This window comes from Haliaeetus albicilla, chromosome 11 (assembly GCF_947461875.1).
Source record: "Haliaeetus albicilla chromosome 11, bHalAlb1.1, whole genome shotgun sequence".
Classification (NCBI taxonomy): domain Eukaryota; kingdom Metazoa; phylum Chordata; class Aves; order Accipitriformes; family Accipitridae; genus Haliaeetus; species Haliaeetus albicilla.
In genome coordinates this window covers 42,650,446-42,664,043 of record NC_091493.1, presented here as the reverse complement: position 1 = coordinate 42,664,043, position 13,598 = coordinate 42,650,446, and the positions used below count along the sequence as shown (strand labels likewise).

Sequence of the window (13,598 nt, the reverse complement as noted above, 5' to 3'; positions counted from 1 at the left end):
CTCACTGCGGGACCCCCCGGGGGGAGCGGCCCCTGCGAGCCCCGAAACTCCCCCCCATCACCTGCCTGAGCAATGCAGGAGCCCCCCGGATGTGCCCCAGCCCCCCAGATGTGTTCAAGACCCCCCAAGATGTGCCCCAACCCCCAGATGTGCTCGGGGACCCCCCAGATGTTCCCAAGCCCCCCAGTTGTGTTCAAGCCCCCCGAGATGTGCCCCAGCCTCCCCATATATTCCCCAGCCCCCAGATGTGCTCAAGACCCCCATATGTTCCCCACTCCCCCCAGATGATCCCCAGTCCCCCAGATGTGCTCGGGACCCCCCCAGATGTTCCCCAGCCCCCCCAGATGTGCTCAACCCCCCCCCAGATGTGCCCCCAACCCTGTCCACCCATCGTGGGTCCCCACCCCAGCACCCACCGCCATGCCACGTGGGACAGCCCCACTGCCAAACCGGTCGGGCCCCCCCCCCCCCTCCACCCCCTGTCTGTCCGTCCGTCCGTCTGTCCAGGCAGGCCCCAACCTGCACCCTCACTCCACATGGGGAACCCCAATCCTCCCACGGGCCCCACGGGTGGGGGGTCAGTAGGGCTCAGACGTGTGGGTCCCACGGGGTCAGGTGGCTGTGGGGCCCAGACGTGTGGGTCCCACGGGGCGGGGGGGACCGGGCAGGGCTCCCCCCCAGTGTGGGTGCTGGGAACCCCCCCGGGCGGGGGCAGGTGCTGGGTTCGGCGCTGCCAAAGGCGCCCGCGGCACCGGCGCACCCACGCCGGCACCCAGCCCCACACCGGTATGGGGCGGGGGGGTGGGGGGGCCCAGCCCCACGGCTGCCATGGGGTGGGGGGCCCTGTGGTTGGGGGCGGCCGGAGCCTGAGGGTCCCCGGTCCCACGGTGCCTGCGCTGGCACCAGCCCCACGTTGGTCTGTGGGGCTGGCACCCCAATCGGTGGGGCTGGGACCTCGCTCTATGGGGCCGAGACCCCTCTCCACGGGGCTGGGACCCCCCTCTGTGGGGCTGGCACCCCTCTGTGGGGCTAACAGCCATCAACTGTGGGGCTGAGACCCCCCTCCATGGGGCTGGGACCCCCCTCTATGGAGCTCGGACCCCCTCTATGGGGCTGGGACCCCCCTCCATGGGGCTGGGACCCCCCTCCATAGGCCTGAGACCCCCCTCCATGGGGCTGGGACCCCCCTCTATGGAGCTCGGACCCCCTCTATGGGGCTGGGACCCCCCTCCATGGGGCTGAGACCCCCCTCCATGGGGCTGGGACCCCCCTCTATGGAGCTCGGACCCCCTCTATGGGGCTGGGACCCCCCTCCATGGGGCTGGGACCCCCCCCTATGGAGCTCGGACCCTCTCTACGGGGCTGGGACCCCCCTCCATGGGCCCGGGACCCCCCTCGGTGTGGGGGTAGCCCCCTGCCCCCCCCGCGCAGTGACAGCCGCCCCCCGTCACCGCGGCGACCCCTCCTCCCCACCCCTTCCTCCCTTCGCCCCGCCCCTTCCGCCTCCACTTCCGCCCTTCAGCGCCTCCCCTCCGCCACCGTCGCCCTCGACAAAGATGGCGGCGCCGGCGGCGGCGACGGAGGGCCCCGATCCCGGTACCGCCCGGCTGCGGCCCCGCCCACCCCGCCGGGGACACGCCCCTCCCCGCGCGCCGCCGCCGCCGCCATGAGCTCGGCACCGAGCGGGCAGCGGCGGAGGCGGGGGGGGGGCGGCGGCGGGACCCCCCCGGCGGCCGAAGAAGGGGCCCGGGGCCGGTTCCTCTCGGCCTGGAACAGCGTCCGATACGGTGCGAGGCGGGACACACCGGGACGCACCGGGACGGGGGACCCTGACTCCCGGTTTTTTTACATCCCCCCCCCCCCCCCCCCAGGCTGGACGGTGCGACCCAAGACCCATTTCAACAAACTCTCCCCCCTCCACCTCCTGGGACGGGCCTACCGCCCGGCCGCCGACGGTGAGTACCGGCAACGGGGGTCCCGGGGGGGGCGAGAGGGCCCTACTCATCTCTTCTCTTCTCCCCCCCCCCCGCCGCAGCGGGAACGGGGGTCCCGGGGGTCCCCCGGGGGGGCGAGAGTTCCCCACTCATCTCTTCTCTTTTCAACCCGCCCCCCCCCCCGCAGAGGATCTGGACCGTTTCCAGCGGGATTTCTCCTCCCGGTTGTGGCTGACCTACCGGCGGGGCTTCCCGGCGCTGGCGGGGACCCCCTGGAGCACGGACTGCGGCTGGGGCTGCATGCTGCGCACCGCCCAGATGCTGCTGGCCCAGGGGCTCGTCCTGCACCTCCTGGGCAGGGGTAAGGGGTCGGGGGGGGCACACGCACGCACACACACACACGTGCGGCCCCCCGAGACCCCCGGGGGGGTCCCCGCGTCACCCCGACACCCCCTTCTCCGTTCTAGACTGGATGTGGTCCGAGGCGATGCCGGAGGTGGAGACAGTGGCTGGGTCCTGGCGAGCGAGGGACCCCCCGGGAGGGATGCGAGACCCCCCGGGAGGGACACGGGACCCCCCAGGAGGGACACGGGACCTCCTGGGACAGGCACGAGACCCCCCAGTGCAGACACAAGAGCCCCCAGGACGGACACGAGACCCTCCAGGATGGACGCGGGACCCCCCAGAACGGACGCAAGATCCCCCAGCGCAGACACGAGACCCCCCAGGACGGATGCAAGCCCCCCCGGTGCGGACACGAGACCCCCCGGGCCGGGCAGGGATCCAACGGGAGGCTGAGCGGCGGCACCGCACCATCGTGGCCTGGTTCGCCGACCACCCCCGGGCGCCTTTCGGCATCCATCGTTTGGTAGAGCTGGGTCGGAACGCCGGGAAAAAAGCCGGGGATTGGTACGGTCCTTCCATCGTCGCCCACATCCTTCGGTGAGCGGGGAGGGGGTGTCGGGAGGGGGTTCCTCCCCCTCATTTTGGCGGCGGGGGGGCGGCTCGCCGGGATTCATCCTCTTTCCGCGGCAGGAGAGCGGTGGAAACCTGCCCGGAGACCAGCGGTCTCTCCGTCTACGTCTCTCAGGACTGCACCGGTACGTGCCGGCGTGGGGGGGCTTCCCCCTCCCCGATTTTGGGGGGGGGGGATCCAGGATGAGGAGCCCCCCTGCCCTCAACTCCTTTTTTTTTTTTTTTTTTCTGGCAGTTTACAAAGGGGATGTCGCTGGCCTGGTGCAGGGGGACGCCGAGCGGACGGTGCCGGGGCAGCGCCGCGCCGTCGTCGTCCTGGTGCCGGTGCGGTTGGGGGGGGAGACCCTGAACCCCGTCTACGTGGATTGCGTCAAGGTGGGGAACCACGGCAGGCCGGGGGCTCTGCTGCATCACCGACACCGGTTCTTCCTCCTGGTTGTGCCAGGAAATGGATCCCGGTGCTGCCACCGCTGACCCCCCCGTGTCTGTTTCCCCCCCCCCGCTCCAGGAGCTGCTGAAGCTGAAATCCTGCGTGGGCATCATCGGCGGCAAACCCCGGCATTCCCTCTACTTCGTCGGCTTCCAAGGTAGCCGCGCTGGTGCCGCGTGGGTTGGGGATGCGGCTGGGGAGGGGACACGACACACCGACTGATTTTTGGCCCCCCCACCTCGCCCCAGACGACTTCTTGCTCTACCTGGACCCCCACTACTGCCAGCCCTTCGTCGACACTTCCCGGGAGAACTTCCCCTTGCAGGTGGGTGCTGGGGGGGACGACACCCTGATAAAATGGGGGGGGGGGGCAGGAGGGTGTAACCCCCCAAAAATTATTTTTTTTGCCCCCCCCCCCAAAGTCCTTCCACTGCAGCTCGCCCCGGAAAATGGCCTTTGGGAAGATGGATCCCAGCTGCACCATTGGCTTCTACGCCGCCGCCGGGCCAGACCTGGACGAGCTCTGCTCTGACCTCACCCGCGTGAGTACCCGCTGCCGGGGGGGGGAACGGTGGCTTTTGGGGTGCCCCCTCCTGGTTTTTTCTAACCCTTTATTCCCCCCCCCCCGCCCTTTCCAGGTCCTGACCCCCCCCTCGGCGCCGGAACGTTACCCCATCTTCACGGTGGCGGAGGGTCAGGCGCAGGACCACGGCCTGGAGCCGCTCGGCTCTCGCCCCCCCCCACCGCCGCCACCCCCCCGCGCCGGCAAGCGCCCCAAAAAACCCGGCGCTGACGAGTTCGTCTTCCTCTGACCCCCCCCCACCCTCCCCCAACCCCATACACTGGATCAGACCCCCCCGGCGTGGTGTCACCACGGTTTGGGGGGGGCCGTGGGGACAATCCCCCCCCTCAGGGTTTTGGTTCACTACTGTGCCGTGCCAGGACCGGAGCTCAGGGCCGGCGTTTGCTGAATCCCGGCTGTGGCGGGGGGGGCCAAGCCGAGCCCCCTCCACCACTCCTCCCAGCACAGGGACCCCCCCAACCCCATTGTGGTGTTTTTTTGGCTGACACACGCTGCTCATGGCGAGGGGGGGGGCATTATTTATTGCTCCACTCAGGACCCCCCCTCGTCCGTCTGTCCGTCCGTTACCCCCTCCCCAGATTAAAGATGAACTTGAACCAGAGCGCGGCTGGCGTGGTGCGTTACGGTGTTTCTCTGTCACCGCCTGTGTATGTCCCGCTCCCCCCCGCCAGCGCCGGATCAGGGCCGGGGGGGCTTTCTTTCCTTCCCCCCCCTGCCCCCCCCCTTTTTGCGCCGCTGCCGGAGAAGCTGCCGGTACCGGAGACGTCGGGGATTGAGGCCGAAGGCTTCCAACCGCTTCCCCGTGAAATCCCGGCCCCCCAGGCGAACCGCCGGCCCCAGGGGTGCCGAACCCCAGCGCCGGGCCCCCCCGGGGTGGGGGGGGGCCGCCGCGGGGGGGGACCCCGAGGCCTCAGACTCCTCTGACTGTTTCCGCTTGTCCCGGCCTTTCTTTCCCAGCTTGGGCTTGGCCGACAGTGCTGGCTGCGGCTCCTCTGGCCTGGGGAGGGTGGGATGGGGGTGAGGGGGGGGGGCTGTGTACCCCTCCAAACCCCTCCCCGGTGCCCCCCCCTCCCCAAATCCCCCCCCACGTACGTGGCCGCCAGGGATTTGAAGATCTGCTGCTTCTTCCAGGCGTTCTGTGCCCGCCGGCTGTAGTTGGCCTGATCCTGCCTCTCCTCCTGCTCCGACCTGCAGGCGAGGGGTGCGGTGAGCCCCCCAAAACAGGGGGGGGCACACACAGGACCCCCCCACACCCCCATTTTGGGTAAAAGAAACGCCCCCTCCCCCCCTCACCGGTACATGCAGGTCTTGCGCAGGGAGCACCAGCGGTTCAGCTCCTTGTCATCGGCTGCCAGAATCTGGGGAAGGGGGAGGAAGGACACAGGGCAGAGTTGGGGGGCACAGACAACCCAGGGGGGGCACAGACCCCCCCGGGGGGGGGCTGGGCGGACTCTACCTCGTCGGTGGTGAGGCCGAAGTCGCAGGGGAGGACGTTGCGGTACTTGAAGCGACAGGGCAGGTCCCCCACCAGGTCCTCGTAGTCCAGGCGGTAAAACTCGTCCAGGTACTGCTCGAAGGTGCTGGTGGCTGCGGGGGGGGAAAGCAGGGGTTTGGGGGGTGTCAGGGGTTTGGGGGGGTCCCAGGACTTGAGGGGTGGGGGGTCCCAGCACTCACCGGGGTCGAATGCTGGCTTTTCCCGCTCCACTGCCTCCCTGAACCGCGTCTTGCGCCGCTTCTTCCCCAGCACCGGGGGCTGCCGCTGTTTAGGGGCTGGGGGGGCCGCCGGGTCATAGTCAGCGTCCATCTGGGGGGGGGGGTGGAAAGGAGGGGGTGGGGGGGCCTGCCTGTGCCACCCATCCCTGTGATGAGTTCCTCCCAGCCTCAGCCTCGGGGGGGATACACACGTACCACGAAATCGGGGTCCTCGCAGTGGGGCTCGCGCTCGCCCCCCTCCTCCCGGCCCGTCCAGGCGTCCCAGTTCCAGTCATCTGCGGGGGGGGGGGGGGGGGGGGGGGGGCACACACACACAGTGATGTCCCCTCGGGGATTGGGGGGGTGACAGTCGTCATCCCCCACCTCTGAGCCCCCCCACTCACCGTCCAGCCCCTCCTCCTCCTCAAACTGCGGCTTCTCCTCCTCCCCTCGGCCGTAATAATCGTCACCGAAATATTCCTGGGGGGGGGAGAGCAGAGAGGGGGGGTCAGTGGGGACGGGGAGATGGGGGGGGTCATGGGTGGGGGGCACCCACCGCCATCAGCTGGTCATGCCGGGCCGGGTCAAAGTCTTCCTCCAGGAAGGTTTCGGTGAAGCCGACAACGGTGTTGCCGGTGGCCTCCCGCAGCCGGGCCAGCCGGGCGGCCATTTCCTCCCGCTTCAGGTTCTTCAGCTGCTTCAGCTCCTCCTGCTTCCGCGCCTTCTCCTACAGACGGACAGACGCGGTGCCGGGGGGGACGGGACAGACACATGGCAGACGGATGCTGCCTGCCCCCCTTGGCTTCATCCCCTCACCTTCCTCTTCCTCTCCCGAATCTGCTCCCGCTTCTCCTTCCGCCGCTCGTCCCGTCGTCGCACCGAGGTGGGGATGTTCCGGGGGTACGTCTTCACCTTGGGGGGGGGGGGCTAGGGTCAGCACCCCTCACCCCCAAACTGTACCACCACCCCCGCCCCTCCCAAATTTTGCCACCCCCCACCTGCTCGGCGTCGGGCTCCTCGAAGCGGAAATTGTAGCGACGTTCGAAATCCTCCTGCTTCGCCAGGAACAGCTCGCCCTCATCTGAGGAATCGGCCAGCCGGAGCGGGGACCCCCTGGGTGGGGGGACACGTGGGGGGGGGGGTGAGGGGGGGTGCGATGGGTTTTTGGGGGGTCGGGGGGGCTCCCCGCTTACCCTTCGGCATCCTCTTCCTCCTCCTCTTCCTCGTGGTAGCCCTGGTTCAGGACGTAATCCCGCAGGAAGCGCTCACCGGGGTCCAGCGCTGGGTCGGTCCAGTACTGCTGGAGGGGGACCTGCGGGACGGGGGGGATGTGGGGACAAGGGGGGCTCGGGGGGGGACGCAGCACTCTGCAATCCCAGGGCCATCGCTGCCACGAGCTGTGCCCGGCCTCAGCCCTCTCACCAGGTCCTGCAGCGGCTCCAGAGGGGCTTCCCCCTGCCCCTTCAGCCAGCGTATGTAATCCTCCTCCTCCCGCTCCTGGGGGGAACACACACAGCGTCAGTCCCGAGGGCCCCCCCCCACCCCAAACCCCCCCTGTGTCCTCCCCAACTCCCCCCCAGCCTCACCTTCTCCTCTGCTGTCTGACTGCGCCGCCGGAGCAGGGCAGATCCCCCCTCCTCCTCCTCCTCCTCTTCGCTGTCGGCCACGAAGGCTCGGAAGCTGCCGGGGGGGGGGGCACACAGTTATCCCCCCAGTGCTGAGGAGCCCCCCCCACCCCCAAAGCGTGGCAGCCCCCCTGAATGTCGCAGCCCCCCCACCTCTCCTTCAGCTCCTGCTGCTCCTCCACGTAGCTCCTGGAGGCCACTCGCTGTGGGGAGAAATTGGGGGGGGGGTTTGTCAGTGCTGGGGGCGTCAGAGTAATTTGGGGGGGGGTCACATGCAGGCCCCCAACCCACCTTCCTCCGCTCAGCTGCTGCCTCTTCATCTTCCTCATCTTCCTCGTCCACGTATTTGCTGTGGGGAAAGCAGGAGGGTCAGAGCCTGCCTGGGGGGGGCTCAGCCCAGGACACGCCTCCCCCCAAAAATAAGGCACCCCCCACCCCCCCAAAATAAGGCCCCCTCCTCACCCCTCCTTCTCCAGCACCACCTTCCTCTCGTAATCCTTCAGGTACATCGGCTTTGCCGGGCGCCCTTCATCCTCCTCCTCCTCAGCATCGCTCCCTGACAACGAGTCTGGGGATGGAGGGAACAGGGTTTGGGGATGCCCCCCCATTTTGGGGACCCCCCCCCCAAGGGGTTTTGGGGGGGGGACATGCCCCCCCCAGTACCTTGCTGGCTGTAGAAGGTGGTGTCCTGCTGGTAGATTCGGGGGTCCCGCGTCTTCAGCAGCGCCAGGGTGCGGTAGAAATCCCGCTCCAAGCGGGGGTCGAGGGCCTGGGGAGGGGACACGGGACACCCAAGAGTTTGGGGGGGGTCCCAGGAGTCCAGGGGGGACCTAGATGTCCTGACGGGTGACACAGGTGTCTGGGGGGGGACCCAGGAGTTTGGGGGGAGTCTGGGGGGGGCACCCAGGCAGCCGGAAGGGGACCCAACAGTTTGGGGGGGGACACCCAGGAGTTTGGGGGGACCCAGATGTCCAGGGAGGGGACCCAGGTGTCTGGGGGGGGGAACCAAATGTTTGGGGGGTCCCAGGAGTTTGGGGGAGGGGGGGGAGAGACGGACCCAGATGTACTGGGGGGGTGATGCAGGTGTCTGAGGGTGACCTGGGAGTCTGGGGGGGGACCCAACAGTTTGGGGGGGGACACCCAGGAGTCTAGGGGGGGGTGATGCAGGTATCTGGGGGGGGACCAGGCGTTTATGGGGAGTCCAAAGGAGGTGGGGGGGTCAGGTGTCTGGTGGGGGCCTGGGATTTTGGGGGGGGTCCCAGGAGTTTGGGGGGGGTCCAGGCGGGGCACGCAGGCATCTGAGCAGGGACCCAGGAGTTTGGGGGGGGGGGGAACACAGCTCCCGCCGCCACTCACCACCTCATCCCCGCTGGATTCGGACTCGGACTCGGAGCTGGAGCCGCCCCCGGTGTCCCCGTACCGGTCCTGCACTGCGGGGAGCCCTCAGCTACCGGCACCGCGGGGCGGCGAAAACCGACCCCCCCCCCCGGTCCCCGGTGTCCCCCTCCCGGTACCCCCGGCCCCGCCCACCCCTGGCCCCGCCCCTCTCACGCCGCTGCAGCTCCTCGCGCCGCCGGTACCGGCCGTAGCGCTGCGCGAAGGCCGCGTTCACCCGCAGCTCCGGCTCCGGCATCTTCTCTCTCCCCCTCCACGTGACCGCCGCTTCCGGCTCCCCCGTCACGTGGGTGCGACGGCCACGCCACGCCACGCCCCTCCCGACAGCCACGTCACGCCCCTCCCGGCAGCCCCGCCCCTCCCGGCAGCCCCGTCCCGCCCCTCCCGACAGCCCCGCCCCATCCCGTTCTTAAAAGGGTAAACGCGCCGTGCCCACCGGTGGGGCCCACCCCCACCCCCCCAAACATATCCACGGGGCCGGTGGTCTCAGCTCCATCTTTATAGGCACAGAGGAGGAGGGGGGGCGCGGGGGGGGGGTGTCCGGAGGGGGGGGTGTCCATGGTGGTCCGGGGAGCCCCCCCCCGCCCTTAGCTGGTGCGGAGCTGGTAGTCTGTAAGAGGAAGAGTGGGGGTGAGGGGGGGGGGGGCGGTGTCCGGGGGGGTCCCGGGGGGGTCCCGGACTCACCCCCGCTCTGGGTGATGTAGCGCACCCAGGGCAGCGCCTGGTACCCGCTCTTCTCGATGATCTTCATGTACCGCACCTGCAGGGGGGGAAGGTGGGGATGGACCCCCCCCCCAACACCCCTCCCGGGCACCCCGACCCACCCCCGGGCATCCTGACACCCCCCCAGCTCCCCCTGGTGCAGAGGGGACATTCACTGCCCCCCCGCCCCCAAAACAGGCCACCCCCATGGGGATGCAAGGGGCCATGTTCCTGTACCCTGTCCCCAAAGCACACAGGACCCCCTTCCCTGGGGACCCCACGGGCCACTTCCCCCCAAAACACACGGGACACTTCCCCGGGGACCGCACGGGCCACTTCCCCCCCAAGAATACACGGCAACCCTTTCCCCAGGGACCCCATGGGCCACTTCCCCCCCCAAAACACACAGGACCCCCTTCCCTGGGGACCCCACAGGCCACGTCCCCTCCATCCTGTCCCCAAAACACACGGGACCCCCTTCCCTGGGGACCCTACGGGCCATATACCCCCCAAAACACACGGGACCCCCTTCCCTGGGGACCCCACAGGCCATGTCCCCTCCATCCTGTCCCCAAAACACAGGGGACCCCCTTCCCTGGGGACCCCACAGGCCACATTGCCCCCCCAAAACACACAGGACACTTCCCTGGGGACCCCACGGGCCATGTCCCCTCCATCCTGTCCCCAAAACACATGGGACCCCCTTCCCTGGGGACCCCACGGGCCACATCCCCTCCGTCCTGTCCCCAAAACACACGGGACACTTCCCCGGGGACACCACGGGCCACGTCCCCCTCCCCGGGTGGTACCTGGATGCCCGAGACGGTGAAGTAGGGGATCTCGAAGCGGACGGAGATGGGGGGCCGACCCTCCTCCTCCTCCTTCTCCACGCTGGGCAGACCGAAGTGGGCGCGCATCAGGTGCTCCTTTCCCCCCTGCGCGGCACCCGCAGGGCTGGGGACGGTGCCGGACCACGCGCCGCGGCAGCCGGCTGGGGGAAAACCCGACGAGGGGGACCCCCGGCGTCAGGGATGGCGGGGTGGGCAACCTCACCGGGAAGGATTTGATGGTCCAGATGACGAGGTTCCTCTCCGGGAGGTACCTGGCGGAACCCACGCTCGTCTTGAATTTGGGGGAGTCGGCGTCACTGGGCACCGGCACGGCGATCTCCACCCCGTTGGCCACCGACTGCTTCTTGAACTGGCCCTTGGCCTTGGGGAGAGGAGAAGGGGAGAGAAGCGGGGTGGGGGGGGGTCAGGGGCGGCTGGGGGTCCCTGGTGGCGGTGGTGACCTCCCCGACATCTCACCTTGACCATGATTTCCACCCGGCTGTGGGAGAACTTCTCAATGACTGACTCGATCCAGATGAGCGGCTTCACCTGGGTGGGAGGAAAAGGGTCACCCCCGTGTCCCCTGTGTCGTCCCCCCCCCGGGTGGGCCCGGCCCCCACCTGGGTGTTGAGGCGGTAGGACATGAGCTCGAAGTCTCCATCGGGGGGGATGAAAGAGATGGTGCGGTCGTTGTCGAAGCGGGAGAGCCGGACGCACTGGTGGAACTTCACGTCCTCCAGCTCCACCGACTTGTTCTTGCCTCCTGGGGAGGGATGGACGGTGTCCGGGGGGTGACGAGGGGATGGGCACACGTCACCCCCCTGAGACGGGGCTGTCCCCAAGCCCACCCGGCAGCACTCACGCCCCGTCAGCTCGAAGAGGACACGGTCATTCAAGCCCAGGCGCAGCTCGGGCATCCCCGAGAGGAAGACCTTCAGCTTGATGGTGCCCACCACCTCGCTCAGCAGCACGCTGCCGTTGGCGCTCACCTGCGGGCACCGGCACCAGCTTCATCACCGTCCCCATCACCGTCCCCATCACCATTCCCATCCTCATCACCATCACCATCACCGTCCCCATCAATGTCATCATCCCCATCCCCATGACCATACTCATCACCATCACCGTCCCCATCAATGTCACCATCCCCATCCCCATCACTGACCCCATCACTATCACCGTCCCCATCCCCATCAACGTCACCATCCTCATCCCCATCACCGCTCCAACCCTCATCCCCGTCACCACAATTGTCTCCATCCCCATCCTCATCACCAGCCCCATCACTGGTCCCATCCCCATCATCACCATCGTCACCATCACCCCAGCATCACCATCATCAGCCCCATCACCAATCCCACCACCATCACCATTCCCATCACTGGTTCCCCACCCCACCACGGACCCGGCGCAGCCCCCGCTGCAGCAGGACCCCAACAGCCCCCTTCCCCCCAGTTTACAGGTGTGTCGTCCCCCCCGTCTCACCAGCAGGTTCACCGACTCAATGACGTCGATGAAGACCTCGTTCTTCTTGTACTTGATGCCCTCGGAGCGCCAGGACACGGCGTTGGTGACCGTGGTGGGGACGCGGGATTTGCCTGTCTCCAGCTTGTTACCCTCCTGCGTGATGTACCTGCGGTGGGTGGGGGGGGTGAGGGGGATGTGGGGGGGTCCCGACGCCCCCTCCGGCCCCCCCTGGCCCCGCTCACTCCTGCAGGATCTTGCTGTCCGTGGTCTGCGGGAAGCCAAAGTCCATCAGCTCGTCCAGGAGCTCGTAGATGATGACGAAGTTGTCGCGGATGCTCTCCTCCTCCAGCTCCTTGAAGTACTCACAGAAGACCTGGCCGGGGGGGGAGTGCCTCCATCACCCCACGCACTCCCCAGGGAGAGGAGCTCCCCCAAACTGGGGGGACCCGAGCCCCCCCCCCCAAACCTCACCTCCACCACCTTGTAGAGGAAGGAGTAGACCAAGGAAGCGTTGCCGTTCTTCTTGGTGGTGGCCACCACTGGGGGGGGGTTAAGGAAAGGGGGGAACACCGGAGTGGGGGGGTCCGTGGGGAGGGCGTTCCGTAAGGATACGGTAGAGGTTGGCGTGTTTGATCCAGAGGAAATGGACCTTGCCGTGGGTCAGGAGGGGGGTGAGGGCCCCCTCCTCCTCCCGCTGCAGCAGCAGCCCCATGAAGTGCTCAATCTCCCCCAGCCCCACGTCCCCCTTGTAGTTGCGGCTGATCAGCGGCTGCGGGGAGGGGGGGGGGTGTGTCAGAGGTGGGGGGTACCCCCCCAAAATCGCTCACCCCATCCCCGGGGTCACGGGGGTCACCGCCAGGCTCCACCGTTGACCTTGGCTGACCTTCAAGACCAGAGGGGGGACAATGGGGTGTCCCCCCCCGGGGGGTCTTTGGGGTGGTGGTGGGAGGGGGGTGTGTGTGTGTGTGGGGGGGGGGTGTCTCACCTTCCCCTTGAGGTCCAGGATGAAGAGGGCAGAGGCGGCCATGGCGGGGCCCCGGCAGCCACCGTGTCGTCACCGTCACCGTCACCGTCACCTGCGCCAGGTGAGCAGCTGCGCCCACAGGTGCGTGGGGGCCTTAAAGGGGACGGCCCAGCCCCACGGACCCCCACGGGGGGGGGCTCGGCCACCCCATGGGTGGCACGGCCACCTCTAGACAAGCTGGGTGGTCTTGTGGGGGGACGTGGGTTGGGACCCCCCCACCCAAGGGACCCTCAGACTGGGATGGGGGGGCAGCTCCTGGATGCTTGGGTCGCCCATCCCGGGTTTGGGGGGGGGGGGTCTGTGGAGCACCCTGGGTGCCCCAACCCAGCCTGGGGGGGGTCCTGCAGCAGCCTGGGTCCCCTACCCCCCTGGGGGGGGTGTGCATGCACCCTTGGGTGCCCGGGTCTCTCATTCCATCCTGGGGGGACCCAGCAGCACCCCTGACACCCAGATCCCCCACCCTGGGGGTTCCTGCAGCAGCACCCCACATCCCTCATCCCACCCTGAGGAGTCCCTGCAGACCCCCGACCCCCGGATCCCCCACCCTGGGGATCCCTGCAGCACCCCAGATCCCCAGATTGCCCACCCTGGGGGTCCCTGCAGCACCCTAGACCCCCGGATCCCCCACCCTGGGGGTCCCTGCAGCACCCCAGATCCCCAGATTGCCCACCCTGGGGGTTCCTGCACCCCCTGATGCCCGGATCCCCCATGCTGGGGGTCCTTGCAGCACCCCAGATCCCTCATCCCACCCCAGAGGGTCCCTGCAGACCCCAAACCCTGGATCCCCCACCCTGGGAGTCCCTGCAGACCCCAGACCCCGGATCCCTCACCCTGGGGGTCCCTGCAGCACCCCACATCCCTCATCCCACCCTGGTCGTCCCTGCAGACCCCAGACCCTGGATTCCCCACCCTGGAGGGGTCCCTGGAGCACACTGACCCCC

General features: G+C 68.6%; 3 protein-coding genes across 4 annotated transcripts; 1 reads left to right on the top strand and 2 right to left on the bottom strand.

The window, feature by feature from the left end:
- Positions 1 to 1,496: 1,496 nt before the first annotated feature.
- Positions 1,497 to 4,523, top strand: ATG4D (autophagy related 4D cysteine peptidase). The gene is made up of 10 exons (XM_069797443.1): positions 1,497 to 1,787; positions 1,872 to 1,955; positions 2,122 to 2,295; positions 2,402 to 2,876; positions 2,970 to 3,034; positions 3,145 to 3,284; positions 3,418 to 3,496; positions 3,588 to 3,664; positions 3,762 to 3,881; positions 3,978 to 4,523. The coding sequence occupies exons 1-10, from the start codon at positions 1,667 to 1,669 to the stop codon at positions 4,149 to 4,151; spliced, it is 1,509 nt and encodes a 502-aa protein (XP_069653544.1). The 5' UTR covers positions 1,497 to 1,666; the 3' UTR covers positions 4,152 to 4,523.
- Positions 4,418 to 8,949, bottom strand: KRI1 (KRI1 homolog). 2 transcript variants are annotated; one of them, XM_069797441.1, is made up of 19 exons: positions 8,791 to 8,949; positions 8,596 to 8,669; positions 7,903 to 8,008; positions 7,702 to 7,807; positions 7,531 to 7,588; positions 7,393 to 7,442; positions 7,201 to 7,294; positions 7,037 to 7,111; positions 6,808 to 6,926; positions 6,613 to 6,727; positions 6,431 to 6,526; positions 6,171 to 6,341; positions 6,019 to 6,094; positions 5,831 to 5,910; positions 5,597 to 5,726; positions 5,379 to 5,509; positions 5,216 to 5,280; positions 5,015 to 5,110; positions 4,418 to 4,919 (listed from the first exon to the last, which is right to left on the bottom strand). In XM_069797441.1, exons 1-19 carry the CDS (start codon positions 8,870 to 8,872, stop codon positions 4,601 to 4,603), a joined length of 2,043 nt encoding a protein of 680 aa, XP_069653542.1. In that variant the 5' UTR covers positions 8,873 to 8,949; the 3' UTR covers positions 4,418 to 4,600. The 2 variants fall into 2 exon arrangements, with proteins under 2 accessions (XP_069653542.1, XP_069653543.1); XM_069797442.1 differs by lacking the exon at positions 8,596 to 8,669 and having other exon boundaries at positions 8,791 to 8,907.
- Positions 8,950 to 9,100: 151 nt separating this feature from the next.
- AP1M2 (adaptor related protein complex 1 subunit mu 2) lies at positions 9,101 to 13,116 on the bottom strand. Its single transcript, XM_069797440.1, has 12 exons — positions 12,619 to 13,116; positions 12,246 to 12,402; positions 12,105 to 12,172; positions 11,876 to 12,006; positions 11,652 to 11,799; positions 11,029 to 11,155; positions 10,787 to 10,929; positions 10,644 to 10,715; positions 10,390 to 10,548; positions 10,146 to 10,271; positions 9,319 to 9,394; positions 9,101 to 9,244 (listed from the first exon to the last, which is right to left on the bottom strand). The coding sequence occupies exons 1-12, from the start codon at positions 12,658 to 12,660 to the stop codon at positions 9,222 to 9,224; spliced, it is 1,272 nt and encodes a 423-aa protein (XP_069653541.1). The 5' UTR covers positions 12,661 to 13,116; the 3' UTR covers positions 9,101 to 9,221.
- Between the last annotated feature and the right edge of the window lie 482 nt (positions 13,117 to 13,598).